This window comes from Hesperophylax consimilis, chromosome 19, assembly GCF_061612785.1.
Source record: "Hesperophylax consimilis isolate HC1 chromosome 19, BYU_Hcon_1.0, whole genome shotgun sequence".
Taxonomy (NCBI): Eukaryota; Metazoa; Arthropoda; class Insecta; order Trichoptera; family Limnephilidae; genus Hesperophylax; species Hesperophylax consimilis.
The window spans coordinates 8,499,310-8,526,903 of NC_142854.1; the positions used below are offsets into that span (position 1 = coordinate 8,499,310).

The 27,594-nt window shown below is 34.7% G+C and overlaps 1 protein-coding gene across 1 annotated transcript in view; it reads right to left on the reverse strand.

Moving 5' to 3' along the window:
* Positions 1–23,142, reverse strand: part of tow (target of wingless repressor) — a 129,915-nt gene extending 106,773 nt beyond the window's left edge. The window contains exon 1 of the mRNA XM_089643383.1: positions 22,729–23,142. Coding sequence (XP_089499509.1) covers positions 22,729–22,810 — 82 coding nt within the window. The 5' untranslated portion in view covers positions 22,811–23,142. The remainder of the gene's footprint in view (positions 1–22,728) is intronic.
* Between the last annotated feature and the right edge of the window lie 4,452 nt (positions 23,143–27,594).

Consider the following 27,594-nt stretch of genomic DNA (forward strand, 5'->3'; position numbering starts at 1 on the left):
ACATTATTTTTAGTATTAATTTTTGAGCTATTTCTAGCGGCTTAGTGTGGTTATTATAGATCCCCCCCCCCCCATCCAATTATTCCATAAGATATTGATGATTGTACCAATGCATGATAAACCAGTTTCATTCTTTTGATATCAACTATGTTATTTAATCTTTTAAAAATGTAAGTTAAATACCTAAGTTTATTTACAAGCTTTTCTACGTGATTTGTCCATTTTAGTTGGCTGTCTATAGTAATTCCTAGGTATTTAACTGTGTTCCCCGAATTCATTTCTACACATTCATAAGCGGATTTTATATTCGAGGATCGAATGGTGATATTACAATGCGAGTTGCTTGTATACTGTCAGAATCATTTACTGTCGAATCACAGAAAAAGTACCGGTTTCGTCGCCTCCCGCGCTCTTCGAAAAATGGATTGTTCCCCTTTCCTAAATTGGCGGGTCCATCAATTTTAAAATCTATAGTCTTACGTGACATTACTTCTAACATAGGCAAGGATAATATTTCATAACAGTCTGCCACTCAAATCCGCATAGGAAGTCTACAGGAAATCCACAGAACTCACGTCATCTCTGAGGTTTCTGTAAAGAGAATAATTTGAAGCAGAAGAGAAGTTAACTTTGTTATTAACGATAGACATTAAGGTACATTACATTACATTACATTACATTATGGTAGATACTTTTTTTAAGGTTTGGGTACCGCCACACTGGGAACCATTTATTGGATCACCTCTGCCTTTGGTCACCCTAAGTGGTTCGTTGCGTTTGGTGATTTAGCAGGGGTACCCGGGTTCATCGGATGTCGTGGGGTGGTGGGTCGAGAGAGACCCGTTTGAGGAGACCCTTTGACCTCTCCAACTAGTCTCTTGACCCATCGCCTTGAGAGGAATATATTTATACGTCACTCCTGAACACACTAATCCCTAGATTCCACCCCTCATACCTTTTTTCTTCCAAGAATTTCCTCTTCATCCCCTCCTTGAAAAAACACAGCACAGCATCCCCAAAAATGACATAAGCCCTGAGGGGAAATATTTTCCTCGGGCCTCCTGTGTTGGGTTAGTGTAGAAAAACATATATCGTGCGTTGAAGATTTGGATGTGGCCAGTTTATATGTGTGTTATATCCAGATATAGGCTTGATTTTTGAAGGATTTGCAAGATGTATACCATTTGATAAAGCTAAAAATACTATCTTGAGGAAGGTATATAGGTACTTTTTAAATAAACATTAATTGAGGTAGAGTGTAATTGATTCAAAGTTATCAATTTGTTAATTAGAAATATTTTGTGAGGGTACAAAGATCACGGCATTAAAATACCTTAAAATAATGTAAATTTATTGTATTTTAATGTTTTGTCGAAATTGTATGACTTTTATTTTCGTGATCCTAAATTCCTACCCACCTCTCATACGTTTTTCCTTTCCAGAACTTACTCTCCTTCGTTTCCTTAAAAATACATACACAAAACATCCCCAAAGAAGACATAGACCCTGAAGGAAATTATTTAACTCATGCCATTCTGTGTAGGGTTAATTAAACAAAAAAACTCTCAGAAATACCCTGGTGAGTGACCGACAATCAGAATCAATACGGGGTGTTGATTATTTTACTTTATATTACATCTGTATCAAATTGCCTTCACTTGGCATAGAAAGTGATTGCGTGTCAAAGTTATTTATATTTCGTAACCACGTTTTAAATGGCGTGCAACCTTAAATAAATTACGAAATGTTTGTTTAATGGACCCATAGATCTTCCTAGTTCTTCATGTTCTAATTGCTTTTGCTTTGTGTGTACAATTTGATTGCTTTCCCAATTACGCAACGTAACTTTTTGTATATCCCAATATTATTTTCCGTTTCCAATAAATTTCATTTTCAAAATCATTGATAATTGATTTGAAAATTGCCTTTTTATTTAGCTTGCTTTCTTGAAAGTAAAGTTACATAATACTGCATAGAGAGGGAGAAGAAAACGGGTTTGTTTTATTTAACTGCTCGGGCTAATTTGTTCGGTTTCGTGAACAAACAGACCCGTAGAGTCAATTTGTTTGCTTCTGAGAACAGCTCAAATGGTCTCGTAAAGTTCGTTGTACCTTCCTTACTGTCATGGTGAGGAATATGATCAAAACGATTTAAGAAAGATAAAACACCACGCTTTACATTTAAATATAGAAGTTAAGTACATAATGCTGCGTATAAACAGGGGAAATATACGGCGCGAAGTGCCGTTTGGGTTGCTTCGTTTCTTTGCCAAAGTTCTTGGCTCGGCCCGCGGAAAATCTCTCTTGCTCATATGATGGCTAAGAATTTAAATATACACCTCTATGAAACCAAAGGTTCAACCGCAAATTTTTTTAATGAAGGTTTATGATTTTTTTAATATGAAACGACAAAAAATATGTCATTTTTATAAAACATTTGTATTGTAAAGCGATTTTTTTCATAATTTCTATTCCGTAGTATTAATTCAGTGTTTAAATGAAAATGTAAGGTGAACCTTTTTTAAACTTTTTTGGGTTTGCAATCAAAATTGTATAAATATTTTTAAAAAATATAAAAATATTTGTAAGAACCAAATTTGAAAGCGTACCTTTCAAAGCTAATTTTTAGTTTTCGGATACGTTCAGAAATGTTTGATTTATTTGAATATTATTGCAAAGCGGAAATACACACAAATTTTCCGACCTTCGGGCAACGTTTTTAAGAAATATAACGGTAAATATGCAAGAAGCTTTAGGTGTTAAAGGTAGACAAACATTCCCTGGTTATGAACAATCTGACAATAACTTGAAAAATTCTACTGCTATCATTATTAGCAAAGATGTGCACAAAGGAAAAAACTATTCAATGATCTTCCTACGGACCTACGAACAGAAAAAAAACTACCTAATTTTCAGGAAAGAAATAAAATATTTTTTAGACGCCCAACAGAATTCATTCCATAAAATTACGTTTCCATACTTTAATTGTCAGATATATTGTTTAAAAAACAATTAGAATTGACGAGAATTTCTCATTGTGCACTAATTAAACGTAAACGATGTTTAGTACTAACAATGAAAATTCGTTTAGCAAAATAATCAAGCTTTTAGTATGGTAAAGCGTCACACAATTTCTCTTTGTATACGACAAGGGGTGGGCGGTGGGGTGGTATATCAGGCACCCCCTCCTGTCTCACCTGGGGTAGGAAGAATGGAACAATCCAAAAGGGTTAATTACCGCCTCACAACAACCCCATTTACAAAAATCACCCCTAAATAACCCTGGCGCCTCTACAGATTGTTTTAGACTATCCAGGACTTTATTAGCGACGATTTCTTGTATAATTACAACGAATTTTAAGAATCAATCAATGATCTAAATTGCAGAAAAATAAAAATACATATTTTTAAATGCTGTTGCATGTAATTTGTAAAACTCCGTTTATTTTATTTTTTTAAATTTCATCAAATCCAAAAATTGTGTTTTATTCAGTTCAGGCACAAATATCAAAAAGTTTTAAAATCCTTTTTTAAAGAACATACTTTTCCACAATATTCAACAAAACCATAACCGAAAAAGGATTCGTAAGTAGGAGATTTTGAACTTTAAAGCAATTTTCATAGGCCTGATACTCTATTTTTTTTCTGGGCCCACATTTATTTACTTTCTGGATTAACATTTATACATCGTCTCATAGTTACCATACTATTCTGTTTTTCTGACATTTTTCTTGAGTCGACTCAAATATTTGATTCATTGATCGAACATGATTAATGAATATGATAAGATGTCTTATGAATTATTTAAAACCTTACTTCAAATCGCTCTCAAGGTAAACCCTTATCTTTTGAGATAGATCCCATTATTCATTAAACCAATTTTGTATTACAAGAATTGTGTTGAGAAACACGTTCTAGTGATTCATTGTTAATCAAGCATTGGATTATAAATTAATACATCAGACTAGAAGGATTGATGTGTGATATAAAGAATACCGTGGAATAAATTTCGTCAATATAATATTTTTAATACACATTAATAGAGAATCATTTGGAAGCTGGCATATTTTGTGGCCTCAACTGCGACTGGCGAGACATTTTTCTTCTATACTCCAATCTGGGCTTATTCTATGTTGCAAAAGCCCAGATTAAAAATATTGAGGAATACTGTCCATCGAGTTCAGAATGCGTAGAAAATTTAATTGCCCCTTTTAATATAGCAGTTGACATAGTTCCAGGACTGGTCCTTCGTGTGTGTTGCAAAGGGCTTATCCCAGCAGCACCTTCTGACACCATCTCATACAGTAGAGACGCAGTTTCGCAACACCATTTTTTGGTTGGTTGTATGTGCTGTGCGTTATTTCTTTGTGAAATAATTCACATTGGAACTGATTTTATGAAAAATAATTCAAAGAAGCGATGAAGTAGATGTACCTACCCACTTAAAAACTTTTTCTTTTAAATAAATTAATTAATGATTTTGTTTTTAAATTAATACTATAACTGTTTAAATTTTTATATTTTTGGATTCGTGATTTATCGAGTTTACTGACGGTCTTCGTTCGAAATGCAAATTTCGAATCACCTCTCTAATTTGTATATAGTTAAACTAGTTATATTGTAAAAAAAAAACTAAAATATATTATGTATTTAAAAGGTAAATAATCTTGAGAATAACGGTAGCAAATAAATGTGAAAAATCCCACATAACTTTATCAATGAAATCCTAGCATTTTAATAAAATGCTTTATTTTAGAGATTTTTTTATGTAAACCTTTTCTTGCCTTGAAGTCAAGTATCTGTCAATCTCCTGTAAAGGAGATTTAAATTAATATGTTACCATTATTTGATAGTGAGAACGTTTTATAATTAACCGTTAATCTCTTAGGCCCCTGGCATATTGACCCTGACATTCATAAGGTGGATATTCCATCTTATATTCAATCTTATATTCTATCTTCAATTCCGTCTTACATTCCATTTTATATTCTATATTATATTCCATCTTATATTCCATATTTTATTCCATTTTCAATTCCATCTCATATTCCATCTTATATTCAATCATATAATCCATCTTATATTCAATCATATAATCCATCTTATTCCATTTTATATTCCATATTATATTCCATCTTATATTTTATTATTATATCCGAAAACTAAAAACTGTTTTTGCAAGGTGAAAGAATAGGTTTTTAAATTGTATTATTAAAAATAAACCTCCAATATTTGAAATTATATTTATCAATGTTTATATTTAATTTGAAATAGACAAATGAATTTTAAACATTATTGCGCCTTGCCATGAATTAAATTACAAAATCTAATTACGAAAATATTTAATAAAATGTATAAATTGGGCTTAAATAAAACAAATCAGTTTTCTTACCCCTCTGTGCAATATTGTGTAGCTTTATTTTCAATAAAGCAAGTAAATGAAAAGGCAAATTACCACGGCATCCGAAGGAACAGCTGAGGGATGACTTATTATAGAGGTCTCGTAATACGATCCGTAATCTCACGGGAATGGGTATTATTTTTATAATGCGTTTCTGGCATACTAACAGCTCGGTTCGTGTTCGAAGCAGTAAAAGCCTCTTCGCCTTAAATATAATTATATTTATTATTATTATTTATCATTATTCTGCCTGCTCTGTATAAAACAGTAGCTGTGTATAGTAATTGGTCTAGCAATGGTTCCCAATGTGGGCAATATCGCCCACGAGCAGAAGTGCTTTGTGGGGGCGATTTTGTGGGCGATATGCATACTTTGTGCAATTACTTCATTATTAACACCGTAGATAGTTCAGCTTTTTTTGTTGAGAATAGCTTTTGATTTAACTTAAACGGAAAGTTTCATAAATTTCCAAAAGATTTCCTATGGAATCTGAGATTTTTGGTTTGTACTTGAAGAACTTGTTATTTATTACACTCAAGTTTTTACTTATTACACTGAAGTTTTTGACGCATCTTTTTTTGAATTTAAGCTGATAAGAGCATGGTTTAAGGCCCCGTAGTATGCGTTCAAAGATACTTTGAAAGTGAGATATGTAAACACAAATGTTAGAGGGAGCCCGCTAATGTAAAAAAACGATAATAATAGCGAAAATGGTGAAAATATTTAATAAAACACGACGTGTTTTAAATAGAGCAAAAACCTTTCGACAAATGCTTTAGTTGCATTTAAAAATTCTCTGAATTTTTTAATGCCTTTAACACATTATATATCACAAAAAACGTGTTTTTAATAATTTTCGGAGCTAAGTTTGCGATTTTTTTAGTTTCATATTATTAACGTTCCGGCATAACATACGTATCGATCTTATCTTTAAAAATAACTTATTTTTGTAACATGTAAACATAACATGAAAAATTAACTTGTTATAATATAAATCGGTAGAAATTGGGAATGCGGGGGCTTTTATTTCTCTTTAAGTTCTATAAAGCCATGGCGGTCGGTCACTTTTTGTATAAGGGATGCTAGAAAATATATGTAGCCATACCTACCTAACTACCTACTATCAAATATGAAAATCTATAGGCTAGCGAATATGCAATTACTGACGAAAATAGTATATTAAATTTGGTGTACCAATCCTTTATGCTCCGCAACGTTAAAAAATAAGGATCCAAAATAAAATAGGTAATCGAAAGATAAACGATAATACAATATTTAAACAATTATTACCATACAGTCATTAAAGTTACACTCTCAGTAGGTAATTGTCGGTACAATCCACTCGATTCGTAATAGGGTTTGCTATTCTGTGCATAGAACCTACGCATAAACTCGTTTTTTTTAATGTTGGATGATATTGTCGAATACGTATTTTACATTCCAAGACCGAGAAAAGGGAAGACGACCTAAATGCGCGTGCGTAAAATCTAATACTTCCATCCTTTGTGGATGTAGAATGAACATTAAATGCACTCCACACTGTTGCTGGCATTTGTGTATTCCAGCACTGAGAATGTAATTATGTGTATGTATTTCGACTCGCTCCGTGCATGCATCGTTTTGTTGTGTATGCTGTGCTGTCAACAACTATAAAAAATAATTCAACAGCTTTTTAATCGGATAATACTAGGGATGCGCCGCATCCAAGGCATGTATGAAGGGACGCACCGCATCCAAAGTTTGTATAAAGGGACGCGCCGCATCCAAAGCATGTATAAAGGTACGCGCCGCATCCAAAGCATGTATAAAGGTACGCCCCGCATCCAAAGCATGTATGAAGGTACGCGCCGCATCCAAAGCATGTATAAAGGTACGCCCCGCATCCAAAGCATGTATAAAGGTACGCGCCGCATCCAAAGCATGTACGAAGGTACGCGCCGCATCCAAAGCATGTATGAAGGTACGCGCCGCATCCAAAGCATGTATGAAGGTACGCGCCGCATCCAAAGCATGTATAAAGGTACGCCCCGCATCCAAAGCATGTATAAAGGTACGCGCCGCATCCAAAGCATGTATGAAGGTACGCGCCGCATCCAAAGCATGTATGAAGGTACGCGCCGCATCCAAAGCATGTATGAAGGGATTGCGCCTGCTACATATAAAATAAGGAATTATTTTTATTAGTATTGTTTAGTTTATTGTATCAAGAATACTTACAATGAGCATTCTTTTAAAAACTTTTCACGAAAAACTCCAAGCGAAGTATTAAAATTTTTCATCAGCTTCCCCTATCATATAATACATTATATGCCTTCGCCTCTACAATAGCTCCCCCATTTTCTCATCCATTACAACGCGCCCCTCTCAACCCTCACTCTTCCTTAAATTATAAGGCAACAGATATGAACTATTATTTTCCCCAGAAAAAGAAAAATCTTACCTCGTCTAAGAAACTTTCATTAAGTTACCATCTCAGGCAATCCTTTTGTTGACGATCTACGATTTTTTAAACCGATAAAAGAATTTCTCCTTCGAAGGCATAAATTATATAAATAACTGACACAAACAGCTCATATCCCATTTACATACACAATAGTTATTGACATTCGTAGTACGATATGGAAAAAAACAAAGAAAGGGGAAATTATAATATTATAAAACAACTCGATCGATTGGTGTCATGTTATTTAAATTAATCCATTTCTCAAAATAGTAATACGAAAACACACGAAACTGCATACTGTGGTTTAAATACAATGAATCCAACTAGATTTCACCGTCTGTTCCATATTTTTAGGTTCTATGAATTTGGCACATTGTGGCAAGCTATCGCTCAAACGGTTTTGCATGCTTGGCTCAAAAGTTAATGAAAGAAATGAAGAAAAAACAAAAACGAAAAACCTGTTATGCAGTCACCTCGTTAAAATGTGCACTGCTTAAATGTAAAACATCAGCTAACATATCTGTTTAATTGTTTTAGATTCCCTCTGAAGAAAAAGATTAGAGAAGTTAAATGCAGAAGAGAATCAATCATGGCGTTACAATGCGTTTTATTAATCTCAGTCTGTTGGAGAGAAAAAAAATGATAATCTGTCCCAAAAAGCCCAAACCATCTGAACCACAACCAAACTCAGGTTCAACCCAAGATATAAAACTCTGGTTTGGATCTTTACTTAATTTCAACAATAACATAAGATAAGATAATAGTGTGTAATCTATTTATAACAGAATTATAGCATGAAACCGTAGTATAATTGGCACAATAATACATACTAGAGACCTTGATCTATTTGTAGGATTTGTGAAACTCAAAGTTTATTCTAACACATAAGAACAAAGACAATTGGTGCAAAATGATTAAGAAAAAATATTTACATAAATATAATAATTTAAAGGTAGGTACTTTGCTGAATTCTTGACATATCAGTTCCGAGTTTGAAAATACAATTAAAATATTGTATTTATTATGGGTAAGTTACTTCATCAGCTAGGTACCGGGGTTGTCGTGGAGGACAAAACAGGAAAAAATATCTATGCAAGAAGGAACAAGACTTTAAAACTAACAATAACTCTAATAATATTAACTCTCTATTAGAACAGGGTATTCAAGTGGTCATACCAACTGACAAACGGAGCGTCCTAGCTTCTGAAGCCCTACGCGATTCTGATAAATGTGACAATCTGAACTTGAATAAAATTCGATCAGAACGACATGCGAATTTTAGAAGCAGACGGCTTGCGGTGGGTTCCTGGAATGCACGTTCTCTGAACAACAAGTTAGAGGAGGTGGATGATGTTTTTAAAGATCAAAAACTCCACATACTCACCATCACAGAAAGCTGGCATGAAAACAGTGAATCTTATTCAATCAAAAGACTTCAAGCTCTTGGGTATGTCGTTCTGGAGCAGGCTCGACCCAGAGCTACGGAACACTCTAATAGTATATCACACGTAAATCATGGGGGTGTCGTGATAATAGCCCGACAAGGACTGCGGCTTACCAGGGTCGAAAATGGCACATTCAGTACATTTGAGTACATTGGCTGCCGTGTTTCTTCTGCGGGATCGTCATTTATAATATTAACGCTGTACCGACCCGGTTCGAAAACGATCTGTGTAGAATTTTTTAAGGAGTTTTTGCGTTTTTTGGAATGGGCAGTGGGTCTTTCCGAAACTCTCATCATCACGGGTGATATAAATATTCACCTCGAGCGCGAGACATCACCCAACGCTATCAAATTCATTGACCTACTGGATAGTTTTGGACTCCGGCAATGGGTCAACGAACCAACTCATGATGCTGGTGGAATTATAGACATTTTTGTATCCATGTGTAGTAGCCCACCACTGACCGCTAAAGTCTGTGATATAGGCTTATCAGATCATCGACTTGTCCGCACCGAAATTCATTTCAACCCGCCAAAAGTGTCCTATAAAACAATAGAATCGAGGGAATGGCGTAAATTTAATTTCGAAAATTTCCTTGAAGATCTCAAAAATTCTTCTCTATGCATAGAAAGCAACTGGGAAATTAAGACGACGACAGATCTAATCGAGGAGTATAACACCACTCTTTCAAACTTATTAATAAAATATGCTCCAACCACCTCGAAAACGCGGAAAGTTCGAAAGTCTGACGGCTGGTTCGACGAAGAGTGCCGAAGCCAGAAAAGGCGAATGAGGAAACTAGAGAGGTCATATAGAAGAAACCCAGATGTTACTATACGAGATCAGTGGATAAATGCTCAAAATGAGTACAGAAGCAAAATAAGTGCCAAAAGATCCGATTATTGGATCAATAAAATTGACTCTGAGCGGAAAAATCCACGACGTCTCTGGAACTCGGTCAAAACTATCATCGCTGGTAATACTGTTCCAACTGCTACAGAAATTACACCGCAGGCCTTTTCTAAGTTTTTCTGTGAAAAAATAGAAACCATACGCGCCTCCACATCTTCTGCCCCTCCGCCAAGATTTACAGCCAATTCCACAAGGATACTGTCATCTTTTGAACCTACAACGCTGGAAGAAGTAGGAAAGTTGATCCTTAGTTCGCCAAACAAACAATGTACTCTTGACCCTATCCCAACGTGGCTTCTCAAGAAATGTTGCAACGTGTTATCCCCTTTCCTGGTTCACGTGTTTAATAAGTCCCTAAGCACAGGTGACTTCCCGGAGCCACTTAAGTCTGCTATAGTTACCCCAATTATTAAAAAACCACAGCTTGATGCCGACAACCTGGGTAATTATCGACCTGTATCAAATCTGCCTTTCGTAGCTAAACTACTAGAAAAAATTGTGGCTTCTCAAATAATCTCCCACTTAAATCTTAATAAATTAATCACAAATCATCAATCTGCATATAGGAGGTTCCACTCAACAGAAACCGGATTACTTCGTGTCCTGTCAGATATAACCCTTGCCATAGAGTCAGGTAAGTTAGCACTTATTTCACTTTTGGATATGAGCGCTGCATTTGATACCATTGACCACGACTTTCTCATTAAGAGACTAGAAGTAACGTTTGGCTTACATTCTAACATCAAATATTGGCTAGAATCCTATCTATCCAATCGCTCGCAAGCAGTAAAGGTTGGAAATAAACAGTCCAACTTCTCAAAACTCTCTTCAGGGGTACCCCAGGGATCCGTTTTGGGTCCACTTCTCTTCATTCTTTTTACAAATGACGTCGCAAAAATTATCGAGTCATTTGGCCTTTTATCTCACTGTTATGCTGACGATCAGCAAATATACTTTTACTGCTCACCAAATGAGATCGACGGCCTAAAAATTCGCACAGCTGAGTGTCTAGAAGCAATCAATCTCTGGATGTCCTCAAATAAACTTAAGCTAAATCCTTCAAAAACGGAGTTTCTCTGGGCAGCCACACATAGACGCCAACATTTAATAGAAAACTCACCAATCGCTATTTCCGGCAACGACGTAACTGCTAAAACAACCGTCAAACTTCTGGGAGTTTATCTGGATTCAGACCTTTCTTTAAAAAGTCAGGTAAATAAGACCGTTAGCACGGGGTTCTTCTACCTTAGACAACTTAAGTCAGTTCGTAGAAACCTTTCAACAGAGGCAACTAAATTACTTGTGAACTCATATATAGTATCACGTCTTGACTATTGCAACGGCATTTATGCAAATCTTCCTAAATGCGAAACTGATAAACTACAATCAGTGTTCAACGCCGCAGCAAGGCTTATCACCGGGGTACCCAAGTTTTCGCACATTTCGGAACACCTCCGAAATCTTCACTGGCTGAAGTGTCCTGAAAGGATCCAGTACAAGCTATGCTGGATGGTGTTTAAAGCTATCAACGAAATGGCGCCACCGTATATTACTGAGCTATGCATTCCGGAAAATACTGGTCTAAGGCAGTCAACTCTTAGATCAGCGACATCATCTGCAATTGGAAGGTTGAAAGAGCCTAAGCGAAATCCGAACACTAAGTTTGGTGATCGTGCATTCGGAGTATCCGGCCCCAAGGCTTGGAATAAACTTCCTATGGAATTGAGATGTATAACCAGCCCAACAGAATTTAGATCCAAACTAAAAACTCACTTTTTCAGACACTCATTTCCATAAATCCGTCATTCTATCCAAATATTTCTTTTTTTTCATTTTTTTATACCGTAATTGTTACATTATCTAGCGATTCCGTTCATTCAATTTTGCTATTGACTTGCCTACCAGTGGACAATGGACAATATCAGCGGGAACATAACAAGTTAATCGATTTAATTGTTGGCAGATGAATCATCTAAATGCGTTTAAGATTGGCGATTGATTGATTTTATTCATTAATTTAATTCATTTAACATATAATATATCCAGCTAACAATAAATTCACCCTAATATAATAGAACTTCCTTCTTCTTCTGGCGTTAGTAAGATTAAATTGTTAATTTTAATTTTAGTTTTAAGTTGCCAAATATGTAAATACTCGTGTATATGTCGTTAAGATAGTAGTTATAGGCCTTAGTCGTAAGTCACTAGATATAAGTCTTAGAGATAAGTCAGTAGTTCTAGTATTAAATATTTAAGAAATATATTTGTACAGCGCCCTTGAGGTGATTTCTCACGAAAACGGCGCTATATAAATTAGCCAAATATTATTATTATTATTGTGTGAATTGTTGACACAATTAGTTCCAATCATGAAAATAACACGTAAATTCAAAACAAATCCGAGTACATTGAACCAGAGCATAAATAAACCACTCACTAGATCGATACCTTCGGGCTTTTTGTATGAAACAAATTGGTCCTAAAACATTATAGATATGCCAATATATAGACAGTACAATTCTCATTCGGAGCCTACTTATTATACTATACACCAATGAAAAACTCTCAAAGCTTATTCCATAGACTTTCAGAGTTTTTCATTGGTAGATATAGTAAGGCAATCATATGACGTCACAATATTTCGGTGTTATTATACACCTTAAACCAGAGTTAAAATCACTCACAGACAGACAAATAACATAACTTGGTACGCGTGAAATACCTAAATATATTCGAATATTTCTTACTACGGTAATTAAAAGCGTAAATGGTTGCAAATACGTACTTATATAATTGTGAAAGTTGTATCTTGCTGAGGACTGATCTCCTCTCGGCTACAAACCGGTCTAAAAATATATTTTAAAAGCTATTTTTTATATTATACACATGTTGAATAAATCTGAAATCGAAAGTGGTAAAAATAAACGCTCGGAAAACCTTTTTAGATGATAAAAGGTTGCTACGTTTTGATGTCTCTTTTCGTTAATATACACCAGAAAACCCATTGAGATGTAAAGGATTTCAATGGATTTTTTACACATCGCTATTCATCATAATGTATCTTAATCTTCTTCAAGAACCTTCTCCTGCTTTGGGAACATTCTTGGATGAAATTTGAACAAATTTTCCGATTATCGGCCTGTAGTTATTTGCAAATCGTCAACTCTCATCCCAATGTAATCCTCATTTAAGTAACCAAGGACGACATCCGGTGATGCTGTGATTCTAGCATTCATTTTAATGACCAACGATGTCGTTACTAGTGGTTATGTAAACAGTACACCTCACGTCCAAAAATGATGTTTATTTTTCTCTTATTTAATAAATCTTAACCGAAATATTTTCTGAAATCATAAGATTTGTAAATAATTACCCATATAATATTTTACGTAAGTGAGTAACATTTTAATTTCAAAAAAGGTTAACTATTTCAAATAAAATTATTTTTTTAAACTTTCTTCAATCAGACAGGTACCATAATAAAAGATCAGTCAAAGTTATCCATCTAGTTAATGTAAGGTTTGCTTGAATAATAAAGTGAATGCAGCTGATTTTCGAAACTAAAAACGGAACGTAAGTACAAACAAATGCCGAACGGTCGAGTTAAAACAGACAGGAATATTTGCATCTTCCATAGGATTAGTCTTGATAAAACGTTTCAACGGTGTGTCAATAGATTTTATTGCAGTATTTTCATTCGGGTTTGTGTTTATATTTGACTGCAATAACTTCAAAGGAATAACTTAGGACGGGTTGATTCGGAGAATTTGAAAAATTTGTCAAATTTCCACGTTCATTTTCGGGTTCTCTGAAAGTCCCGTTCAAGCTCTGTTATTTTATCATTATAGGCTATTTGCTTGACAGAGCTAAAATAATAACAGAAATCGGAAAAATCTTTCAGAGAACTCGAAAACTAACATTGAAATTTGAAGAATTGTTCAAATTTTCAGAAACAACCCCTCCCAAGTTATTGATTTAAAGCAGATGTTACTAATTTTTTTTCCGTAGACCCCCTGCCTGCCGAATATTAAATTTTCCTAAAACTGTTAACGTTCCATCTGATACTCATTTGTTTTTTTCCGTAAAAAGATTCCCTTCCCTTGCCTGCCCTACAACCGCGTGGCGATATAGTTCCTCTGTTTTTGCTTTGTACAGACAGGGGTGCCCTTGTGAGGTATTACACCAAATGAAAATGGATCAGGATAAGCAACGGGAATTTTTTTTTTGTAGCTGGCCTTACAGAACTGCCCCTTAATTTCTTTGTTAGTGCTTATTCCGATCAGTTCTTCATGTCATATGATATCCGATTCTTCAACATTCCATTTCCACAGTCAAAATGTCCTCAAACTTAGTTTTGAAGTCTGTGTGAAGTACATCTAAATGGTGAACGTCATTATTACCCTGGACGTTTTTCAAAAACAAGTTGAGGAACTAGGAAAATTCGCGGCTTCCAATGTGCAATGTTTTGGTTCAATATATTAATTCAGACGAGAAAAGGAATATACCTCAACAAACAACTTTACCATATATAAACATACAAATATCAAATAAGTAATTTTTTAAGTATTAGTATTACGTAAACTGTGTTATTTGTGTTAGGTGTATTGTGTCATTTACAGAACTTCTAAATATTGAGTTGAGGTAAACGGAGGTCGATATCGACCCCTGGGGGTTCCTTTGCTTTAAAGCGTTTGTTTCATTTTAACTTTATCTGCCATCTCAGATTTAAGTAAATTTCAACTAATTAAAATCGCGGACTACAAACGTTGGGATCTGATCCGGTACTGCTTCTCATTATTTTTACGTCTTGTAATGTTCTTGTTGCATTCATGTCACCTTTCCTTGTGACACGACGGCTAGGGTATGCGTTTACAGTGAGGCGTTTTGCACATTTCATTTCGTCCTTCTAGAAACTAGTGGAGCAAATTTGTACGATGCTCAACTACTTGGTCTAAAACTTGCACTTCACTAAATAGTATAAAATAAAGTCGTTCTACGCGTCCGTCTGTTTGTGCGTTTAGTTCTACTAAACTACGTAACGGATTTTGATAGGTTTTTAACTATTATTTAGAAAAATTCTTACGGAAGGTTTTCATATTATCATTATTATTATCATTATTATTATCATTATCATTAATAACTACTACAACACGGGCATTAGCCTAGTATGGTAGTTAAAAAAATGACAAAAAATGTAACATGTAAACATTTTTTAAATAATAAAAAATATATATATATAATACATTCAAATTATATTTATAGAAAGAAGAGAAAAGAAGATGTTTATCATAGGAGGAATTCACCCCAACCTCAAAACTTTACACCAAATCATTTACAACCCCGAGGAACAACGTGTACACAGTCAGTTAGTTATTTTATATGAACGTCGATAATTAGTACTTTATTATTATTTTTATCATTACATAACTTCAATTTTAATGCCTTTTTAAATAACATATTTATTTTAAGGCATAAATAAAATTTAAATATTGCAAATGTATAAATAAAAAATTACCTGTACAAACTTCTAAATATCCCTACTATATTAACAACTTTTGATGCTAAATATGTCGATATCCGAATTCATTCTATTCAACAGAAAGATTGCCCTCCCCTGGGGCCGGTCCTGTACAGGCACAATTGGAGCAGTATACTCCAGGCTTAGATAATACCTAACACAGAGGTTAACCTTTAGGTTCTCAGTAGACCTGGCGCCAAGTTCGTCCTACACGAAGAACAACGATTATGGCTGATTTATTGAAATCCTGTCAAAAAGTGATTGAATATTCCTGATAAATATAATGAAGAAATGCGACAATATTAGAATTTTTTAAATACGTGTTCTGACATCGTAATAGCATATACGTGTTTTACCGACAGTTTGTTAGGATAACCGTCAATTACCGACTAGGAATACAAGACAAAATATAACATTCTTCTGCAATACATACACAACCAACTATCAGACACACTCACTAACAACACACTCACTGGGCAACAAGTATGGGGGTACTATTGATATACTTATTGACTCCATTTATATAACTAAGCGTAATCTATAACAGTGCTTAGTTGAATCCTACAAATTAGAGTAGAGTTGGTAAATTAGTTATAATGATTTGTCTTATAATGTAGTGTTGTTGTAATTTCTTTTTTACTTTATGTTACTCTTACGTTTTACTAATATTGCACATATTTTCTCATTATACTTGTAATCACAATTTTACAATTGTGTATTATGTACCTACTTTACAATGGATCACATCTATTTACTGACAGTATCTCCTGTATAATACAGATATTCTCCTATGTACACTGTATCGCGTATCATTTTCATGTAAAAGCCTTTTTAGGCGTATATATATATATAAATAAATAAATTCCCTCAAAATATTTATTAGGAAACTAGCTGACTTGTAACCGGCTTTGTTGGGGTTTATCCTTAAAAGATAGATATGTACCGTAGTAAATTTTACTGTAGGCATTTTTAAGACGTATAATTCCGTAGTATATTATTGTGATATATCTCATAAGGTTTAGCCAGCGTTAACAATGTAGTGCCCGATAACATATTTTTACTACTTGGTTACATTTATTATATACATAAACCTTCCGGAAAAAATCTCTAAATGATAGTGAAAACCTTATCAAAATTCGTTTTGTAGTTCATAAGAACTAAGCGCACAAACAGACAGACACGGAAAGTTACTTTATTTTACACTATTTAGAGAAGAACACGTGTTCTTGATATATTCTGAATGACTAATATTTTATCAGGACATTGGCATGCTATTACTTATTAAAAAGGATCATTTTTCTCCGTGAATAATTATAAGCGACAGACAAATTTTGTAGTCATTTAACAACAAAGCAAATTGAAAAAAAAAATTAAAAATCTGAAACGAACCTACATTTCGAATATGAAAAAAATATTGCTCTGATTGGCCATTAGATAGCAATGTTTCATTTGAATTTATGCGAAACGCCCCAACATTGTAGTTCTCGAGTCCATGAATTTATTCATTAGAAACTTCTATAAGTCAATTAGTCATTGGCTTCTGACAACGTTGGAACTTAAGCAATCAATTTGAATCAACATTGTTGATTATTCCACAAGAAAAATACGAAGAAGATCCTTTTTTGTTTAAATAGTCTTTAGGAAGTTTCCGGTACGTGATGCGATATATAAAGGAATTAAATACATTTGACCAAAAAATAACTTTGAATTTGAGGAATATAAGAAACCTTCCACTAAAATTATCACTTTTCAATATGTCTATTTGAATTTCACTTTTGTTTTCGTGAATGAATTAATGTTAATCTCGGAAATTAACCAATTTCTCGATATCCGATCAAGCTGAAACTCGCCAGATAGACTCGTTGTCAATGACAATCCATTCTATCAACTTTTAGTGGCAATACCATACACACACGCATACATATACACATTTAATATACATTAAGGGGATTGCGAATTCTCCTGAAAATCTGTGAAGAATTTGCACACGAAACCAACATGATTTATAATTGGAAAAAAATAGCACTGTTGGTCATAAAACACGGGGAAGGCCCAAAAAACATTCCCCCGCCTTTTTGAATGGTGAGCTTCTGAAAACAGTAGAAACCACAAAATATCTAGGACATGTCATCAACAATAAGCTAACTTCTTCTTCTTCTTCGATGGCGCTACAGCCCATATCGAGCTTTGGCCTCCTGCAACAGTCGCCTCCAACTCCTCCTGTACGTAATAGCGTTGCTTTTACAGGGAGAGGTTATTAGCCTCTCGCCCAACCCCCTACCAGGAGGGCCAGGGTTCAACAATAATCAGCTATTAACAATAAGCTAACGGATGATGAAAATATTGACAGGCAGAGGCGTGTATTGAGTATAAAGTGTAACATGCTCAGTAGAAGATTTTGGGTATGTAGTCCACAAGTGAAAAGGACGCTCGTCATAGCCTTTTTCACCTCTGACTAACTCTGGCTAACTTCAAAAAGAGAACAATGGAAAGGCTTTGGGTGCAGTATAACAACGCTTACCGATTGATGTTCGAACTCCCCAGGCACTGCAGTGCCACCTCAGTGTTTACAGAAGAGCGAGTTCCAGGATTTACAGCTCTATTAAGAACCAGGATTGCAGGACTGAGAGGAAGGATAAACCATTCCAAAAATATTCTTATCATAGAATCCCGTCTGCTTTCAGGATCAAGCATTGAAGACCATTGGAGAAAGATACTTGCTCCCACAATCTTAGATCCGATGGATTCTCATGCTTCTGTACTATAATCTCATTTATTATCTATTTTCTTATTATGTAAATATTATCTGTACTTATACCCTCTTTGGGATGTGTGGGATTGCACTCACCTCCCCACACCCTGGAATAAAGAATTTATTTATTTCTCTGAAATCGTAGTTACTTCAATAAATGTGGATCGACCATGTTTTTGTGCAATGGCAAGGTGAGCCTGGTGGAAGTGGAGATAGTGGAAGCGGGTGGCAACAAAGGCAATATGGCGAGTGACGTGGATTTGTTTGTCGGGCTTGGATTTTGCCTTGAATATCGAAGCAGTTTAAAAAGAGTATGTTCTTTCTACATAGAGTAGTTTAAAGTTAGTTAGAGAAGTTTTAAACGAGTTTGCCTATTCTCCCATTGATGGCATGATCTCCTGCGTTCGTTTTCTACCAAAATTATTAAAATTATTGCCATGGTTGGTGCCGGCGTCTTTGAAAACAAGGGAGTAATTTTATAGTTGAAAACAAGCACTGGAATGTATGCCGAGAGTCACGCTATCATCATCATGCTCATATTTATGAACGCATTTGGCTTTTTTTATATTAACTCCACACAGGAGGCCCTGAAGAAAATAATTTCCCTCAGGGCCTATGTCATCTTTGGGGATGCTGTGTGGAGGGTCTTTTTGTGGAGAGGAAGGAGTGAACATGGGTCTTGAAGAGTCCCATGTTGTAGGCGGGAGGAAACACAGAGGCCGGCAGTTCGTTCCACAGCCGAGTTGTTGAATTTAAATTTAAATTTAAATTTCTGTTGAACCCAAGAACGAATCGTAGAAGCGACTTAGATAAGATCGGAAACAGATTACCGCTTGTTCCCGGACAGGATTGGAGAGCGGCCCAAACGTCGAGGGATGGACCTATTTTACCTTCAATCCAGAAGAACACGCCTTGAAGATAATGCTACCTTCAACCAGAATAAATGTTTGGTTGGTTTAATATGCTAAATATATCGATAGATGTTAGAAGTTTTTGTTCTTATTTTATGATTTTATTAATTGATGAGATAAAATCCTCGCCCCGCAATGGATCGGCTGGATCCATTAATCCTGAGATTAATTTGTTACGTGCTCTCGTTACATATATCACACGTAAAAAGATAAGATAGAGAGTTCCTTTTTTTCTATATCATAAGAATTTACGTGACATTGGGTAGATAATATTATGTATCTTCTAACGACCTTAATATTCTTTACACCACATAGCTACACGACGCTATAGCCGGGTTCCACCAAATTTAGATCCATCCATTAAATATAATATTCATTATACACCATGTTTTATGTTGTAAACAGTATCGTCTCGGCTTTCTGAGTTATGAAAAGGGTATTCAGCAATATAGTCTCATGCCGGAACGCTGAAGGACGAAGCACTTTGAAACGTAATCGCACCGGATATAAATAGACACGAGGTTTTAGTCCTCCCCTTATAACCTAAGGCTGGGGAGTAAAAATACACAGCGAAACCCGCTTAAAACGAAGGGTACGATAAAATGACACAAATAGCCTCATTTTGCGAACAGAAGGGTTAATAAAATTAATATTTATTATATTGTCATAACAGGTATCTCGTAATTTTTTTCACAGGAGGCCCTGGGGAAAATAAGTTCTCTCAAGGCCTTTGGTCGTCTTTAGGGATCAATGCTGTGTGGGGGAAATTTTTTTAAATACGTGTATATGAATTAGGTACACTTTTTGGTAATGAATTAATGCAAATCTTGGAGGCGGAAACTAACCCACTTTGATCCGATCGAGCTTAAAATCGGCAGATACACCTACTGTCGATGACAATGCATTCTATCAACTTTTAGTATCAATCACGTACACATGCTTGGAATTATTTATTTTATTTATTATTATTACACGCCCTAATGGGCTTTTACACACTACAAAGTTTAATAGTAGAGTATTACAGTTATTATAAATTCTACAAAATTAAAACAATAAAGGAAACATAATACAACGAAAAAATAAAAAATATTAAATGTTAGAACAAATACGTATAATAAAATAAGATAAGTACATTAGTAAAAATGATAAGAAGTCTCACATAAATAGATATTCAAAATAAAAATAAAAATATATATATTGCCGAAATTATCTCTATTTGTGTCTCGATATATAAAAGAATTGAAATAAACAATATTATATTGATTATTTTTAAGATGAAATATATCTCCCAGATCAGAATATTTATTATTGAGACTGTGAAGTCTTGGAATCGGGGAATTTTGATAAGACAGTGTCCTGGTGTTGTAAAAATAAAAGTGTAGTAAATTTCGGCAAGATCTTTTGCCGAAACAGCAAATTACAGCAGTTAAAATGATAGTTAAATGTCTGTAATACCCGATCGGCAATTGGCGAGGCTGTTAGTACGGCTGTCTCCAGTCTCTTGGAAGTAAGGTACAATCCACGGTCAAACAACATATAAACATTTCTATGAAATCAGTCGAAATTACAGCAGAAATTATACGAAATAAATGTCAGTCCTACGGGATCTGCATCTGCATCTGGCGGTTGACTGCGGTCCCTGGAAAGGGACTTTACCCAATTTTCAGGCAAACCAAAAAAAGTAATGCTTCGAAAGACATTGTAAAATATGTAGATGTATTTTAAGCAATTCCATGGCAATTAAGGACAGTGAAAACTCAACACACTTTTGAAAAGTGATGTAAAGTCATCAAAAATGATGAAACAAAAACTGTCGACCTAACCTAATGTAACCTAATTAATCTAGTTTTGTTTTCATGACTTTTCAAGAGTGTATTGAAATATGTTGAATTGCCACTATCCTTGTTGCGTTGCCCGGTTACCATTTAAGCAAAGGAAGGAGGGGAAGTTCTCGGAAGGAAATAGGTATGAGGGGTGAGTAGGAATCTAGAATACAGACAGTTGAGAGCAATTGAGACTCTTGTACGATACCTACTCACATAAAAAATTAGGTAAACTTGAGCTTATTTCGGGCACACGGACACGCACAAACACACTTCCATAGATGTAAAGATGTATTCTCAATGTACATTCGCGTTCAACACGTTCTTGTGTCCTGTTCAGGGTTGATCAAAGCAAAACGAACTCTAAGCAGAATTCTTGCGTGAACAGACTATGCAATAATTACAATAGCGTATTATCTAAGGTTGATATTTTCAGTTGCGAACTTACCATATACAAGAGGTCGATAAAAGAATATTTCTCTAATGGTTTGTGAATAATGTTTATGTCTCGATTGTTTATATCTCCATTATGATTTGATTTATATCTACAACCTCTCTTCGTGGCTATAAATGTATTGTTTTGTAAATTTTTCGTTTTATACGATCTTATGTTTTGTATAATTTTTTTAATTCATATTCCTTTCTCAGAAATTTAAATTGTGCTGTCTCAGTTAAAGTCACAAGGAGGAAATCCATAATTGGTTTTATTTTACTAAATAACATTTATGTACAAACTGATTAAATGTAAACTGTCGATTTCCCAAAAATGAATAAATAAATAAATAAGTATCTATTTGTACTGTGATGAATAATTTATCACAAATTTTATCAAAATTGTTAAATTTTTGTCAATGACTTTACAATTCATCTAGATTCGTTATTGTCCTACAAACTCAAAATAAAATGTGGCAAGCAAGAAAAACTCTTGTTTCCAGTAAATTCTTAATTCAAACGTTGTTCACGTATGACAAAAATAGACATTTAAAAGAATATGTGTGTGAGAACGAAATAAGCTATAGCGGGCGGCGTTTTCACATACTACATTTCACATCATGGGTGTGACTGAGATAACAAGATACCCTTACTCGCTTACACTAAAAGACGAACATGGAATAATGTTATTAGGTTGTCCTTCTTATACTGTATTGCTATCTCACTTTCCCAAATGGCGCTGAAAATCTTCGGAAAACAATCGAAATAATTTTGTCTTTTATAACGGTATTTACGAATGAAATCTTATTTCTTGACTTTTACTAGAGTGTTTGCAGAGAAATGAAAACATTTTCTCATCACAAACGAGGGCAATTTTCACTTTTAAACTTGTGGTAGTTTAGTACTAAAACTACGAAATCATAAGCAATACAACTGTCTTGCTTTTGGCTTGCCACTTTGAGATTTCTACAGCGGGTCTATATATATTTTAATGTCATTGATTTTTGTGAAATGGTTCGTTTTGATTGATCAAATTATTTTTTTCATTCTAAGCTATGCTAAAGAAACAAATAATAATTGTGCTTAACTCACCAGATTTCTTGCTGCCCTGTCCCTTGCTTCCGCTTTTATTCCGTCTGGGGTACAAGTTGATCTTGCTCTGCCCGCACCCCATGGTGAACCGTGTTCTACGGCTGCATCACGATTGCTGCTTCCATCGTCTGCGGTACCATCCTTGTATCCTGCGACCCTGCTCAATTCACTACCAACTTCATTGTCTTTAACCTCACAATCATTTCACTTCACTTTTTATTTTATTTGGTTGCTTCGATTGTGACCTGAATCACTTTATTTCAAAACTGTTACGTTATTATTTTGCGCATCCTATTGGCGAAATTTGGATGTCGGACTTAAAAATGTTAAATCTTAAATACGGTTCCATGACAAAACAAAACACTGAAAAAAGACAACAAACTTTACCTATTTTTGGTAAAGGTGTCTGTTTTTTTAATTACACATGATTTAAATTTAATTACTACTGTTATTAGTTTTTAGTTTGGGTTTTTAATAATGCATCTTTTGTCATCTCGCATGAGTATTAAGTGTGCTGCAAAATTTGGTAAATTAAACCTGACTTGTTACGTGATTATTTTCTGGACACCATTAGCAATAAATAGATGTTGGATTGGAATATGTAAATACATTAGTATGTAAGTGAAGAAAGAGAACCAACCCAACCCAACCTAACCTAACGTAACCTAACCTAACCTAACCTAACCCTACCTAACCTAACCTAACCTAACCTTACCTTACATAACCTTACCTAACCTAACCGAACCTAACTTAACCCATTCTTGAATTGTGTTTTTTTTTCACTGTTAAAACTTCTTAAACTACGTTGATTATTCCTTACATCAAATAAAGAACACGAGAAATGCCATGTAGGCTTGTTTCGTGATCCCAAAGGACCATGGAATTTAAATGTAATGGCAATAAACAATGCCAGACAAGTGTAAAAGAGATAGAGATCGTGTTAAATGGGCTAGAACCGAAAGGTACTATGTCAGCGGCGATATTTATTTCAGTGTTTTTCTTTATTCTGTGAATCCTTACAATAAACAAGTTTACCAAATCTAATCCCTTCTTTTTTAACCTTCAGTCATCGAAATATCTTAAGACATATTTCAAGCATACAAATAAATATGGACAAAGAACGTTAAACTATATGATTCCCAGTTGTTTTAATATGTTACCTGCTGAAATTAAAAATTGTGGCCAAAACAAACAATTGGTGAACTAACTAAAGACTTGGCTTACTGAAAGACTTAATTTGTATTAGCTTACAACTTTTAAAATTGTTATTTATGTTTTTCATAATTTTCTTTTACAATACTTCTGTAAAATTTTTAATTTTTTGTTTTATACATATAATTTTAAAAAATTTACTGTTAAGTCACCATAATAAGATTTATAGTATAAGGAACCCGTTAGACAAACTGGTAAAAAGTAGTTTATCGGGACTTTTCTGCCTTATTTTTGGAAAGTGTGTAATATATAATTTAAAAAAAAAAAAGATACTTTTTTAAATCTGTGTGTATACCCTACATCTATATATAACTATAAAACACTTTCAAAGAATCATTCCGCAAACTATGTTATTAATGTTTGTGATGTTTTGGACATCCACAAAAATAAACGATAAATAATAAAATAACGTGCTCTAAAAAATTTTTTGTTTAAACAACGACGGAAGATTTATTGACAGACAGGCCTTGAGTAAACAGATTCCCACGGGAAAGGAGAGACCGGAGGACAGTCAGGTTTGGAACTTGAGTGCGTTGACAGCTCCATGAAATCTATACAAATGAGAAGTGTTGTGTGAAATTGGAGTGAATTAGTGGATTCAGTTGGTGTTAATAGTATTGTGGAATTTTGAACTAAAGTGAAATATTATTGAACCGGTTTCGTGCGAAGTGAAAGTGGTTGGACTCAGTGAGAGAACAATTAATAATAATGACAATAATAATAATTGGATAATTTGTAGAGCGCCGTTTTGTAAAAACCCACCTCAGGGGCGCCAGGTGTTGTGCAATCGCGATTGTGTTATAAAGTTGTGTTGATTTAAACGTGATTTCGTATACAGTTCGAACTAGATTGCTTGTCTTAAAAACATGAAAATAATAAAAATAATGATCGCGTTTTTAAAACAAAGTGAACATATAAAGGCAGGAAGTGTTTAATCGGGCTAAGTTATTGATTTGGCGAGATGGCATTCTATCCACGGAGACCGAAACCCAGAGAATCAAATAGATTATTAACTGTGGGTTCGAATCCTAACAGATTAGGGAGGTACAATTTTATTTACAGGAATATTTAATTACCCTTTTATAAGCGTAGAGAGGAGGTCGAAAATTAAAGTGATTTAGCTATATAGTGTAACCAGGTAAGTTTCACACGAGGATTTGGAGGTGACTAACAGGGTGAGTTTTTTTATATTATTTATTAAATTTCAGAGGACCCTTTTAAATAATAGGATACAACTGAGGTACAGGAACCGAGTTTGCAACGCCTGCAACCCAAATAATCTTCCCGTAAGAAGGGATATGCTAGACGCATTGTCAATCAGCTGTGAGCGAGAGACGAGTCAACGACCTTTTCATATATGGGACAAGGCGCGGTGTACAGTCAGTCAAAGGGGGAAGTTTTGCTAGCGTATGCCGTCCCAAATTGAAAGCGATCGGATACAACCAGACGGAACAAAATGAAAACTTTTCTTCTGTTATTTGACCTTCTAATTTAATACTTTCATCTATTGTTTGACTTTCTAAGTTACGAATTGGGATGCACAAAAACAAATCTAAAGTCGAAAGAGGGAGATGGTAATCTCCGAAATAAAACTACCAACCGAACAACTTTTCTCAACAGGTATCTTTCGAGAGGTAGGCAGCCTCTTTAAATTAAATGCAAAAAATCAAACCAATTATCCGTTTATACCTTACCTGAGAGGATAGGTATTCAGTAGAAGTTACCCATACCTAATACACGAGGATGCTAGTAACCTCATAAAATAAATACTGGAACCAAATATTAAAATACAGACAGTCCTCATCCCAAATTTGGCATATCGAGTAGACCTTACATATATCTCACATGATAATTGGCTGAATGGGTAGGCACACAACCTATCGTTAATAAGCAGGCAGAATGTCGACAAGATCGTCGTGTGTTATATGTGTATTGACCTAGAAAGGGATGTAAATCCCCGACGACGTGGGAGTTACAATGTTTTCTAGAGGTGGCTCGTAACTTAGGACCTTACGTGTCACACTTTCGCGACTAGATTCGTGACAAGGGATGTCATGGCTTTCCCCTTCTACACTCAGTAAAGTAGGTTATCCTGGAGGTGTTTGAGATTGGGGCAATTCTGAAATTGGTGATGAGACCTGGTTTTCTTTATTCTGGCGTGAAGGTTGCCGATTTGGAACAAGGGGAGACCCGGCCGGTTGTGATATCCAGACACGCAGATATCGATCGCCTTGCTCAAATTATCATCCATCAGTTTTGTTTGGTAAGCGGAGGAGCCAATCTTAACTTGAAAAAAATTCATTTCCTTTCCTCTCCTTCCCCTCCCAAAATATATACATGGATGGCGCCGACAACTAACACCATAAATTTATCGTATGTATATCACATATATAAAATCTAACACTTTATTATATTCACATTACCCTACGATAGGTAGAATCGAGTAGCTAGGGGGGGGTGAGCAGGCGACTTAGAAGATAAGGTTTATGAAATGGTTTTGAAAAACAGCGGTAATGGATTCAACTCACTCTATCTCAAAAGAACCAAGGGATACCACACAAAACATAAATAACTAGGTTTCTAAACCGAGAAACAAAAACCCAACACAACGTTCGGTGAAGCCTTTTTATACTGAACCGTCACGTGAAATGAGTACGTTCAAGGTCGTACGTCACGTAGACAAACTAGGATGTACAAACTTGAAGGGGTGTGTAATAAAGAAAAGACGGCAGGGAGGACCTTCCTACCCCGGATATATATATAACCAAAGCCTTATGGAAAAGTTACCTACGGGACTTAAGGAAAATGTATCGTAGGAAGAAGAGAAGGAAAAGTTAGAAGTAGAAAGGGCAGATCATTACATGTTACAAACAACATGAATAAATCCACATCAACGTGTCTTGGTCTAAATTAAGCCATGAATGGTAAACAAAATTTTACAATTTTCGTAGATAAAAAAATCTTATACTAAAATTTCTGAGTTTTACATAATTTAATCAGCTTAATTAGCTTCTATTGCCTTGAGAATTCTTCAGTGACCTTTCTTTAGTCTAAAAAAGTTCTCACATTAACTTCAATCCTATAACAACCCTCATTTATTTCAAGCTTCACACTAAAACATTTATGTATATCTAAAACACTTCTCCACATAACTTTTCTCATTCTACTACCCTGATAGCCTCAATTTCATCACCCCATCCTGTTCAGTGAATTCTGAACTACCATTTAAATAACTTAACAAAGAATCTTAACCAACTTTAGAACAACCGCACAAACGAACGAAACGCAAATTAACTTGGCCAAACGAACGATGTTAGAAGTTAAAAAGTATTTAAAAAATCAATATAACATCTTCATTGAAGAAAATTCAATCTGATTTAGTGGTAAGCCATATATTTTAGCATTGTTATAGCAAAATAAATGACACAGACTTTTAAAAATTAATTGCAACAAGTTTACATAGAAATAAACTTATGACAACAATATGTTTAGAAATTGTTACATAAGAAATTTCAATGAAAAACGAACAAACAAATATCTGAACAGTACTTGGAATGATTTATATCAAGTTTAAACATGTTTTACCGTGATTTTTTTTTTTTTGTAAATTTTGCCGTGTTGCGCTTTCTCCTTCTGTAACCAACGTTTCGTTCA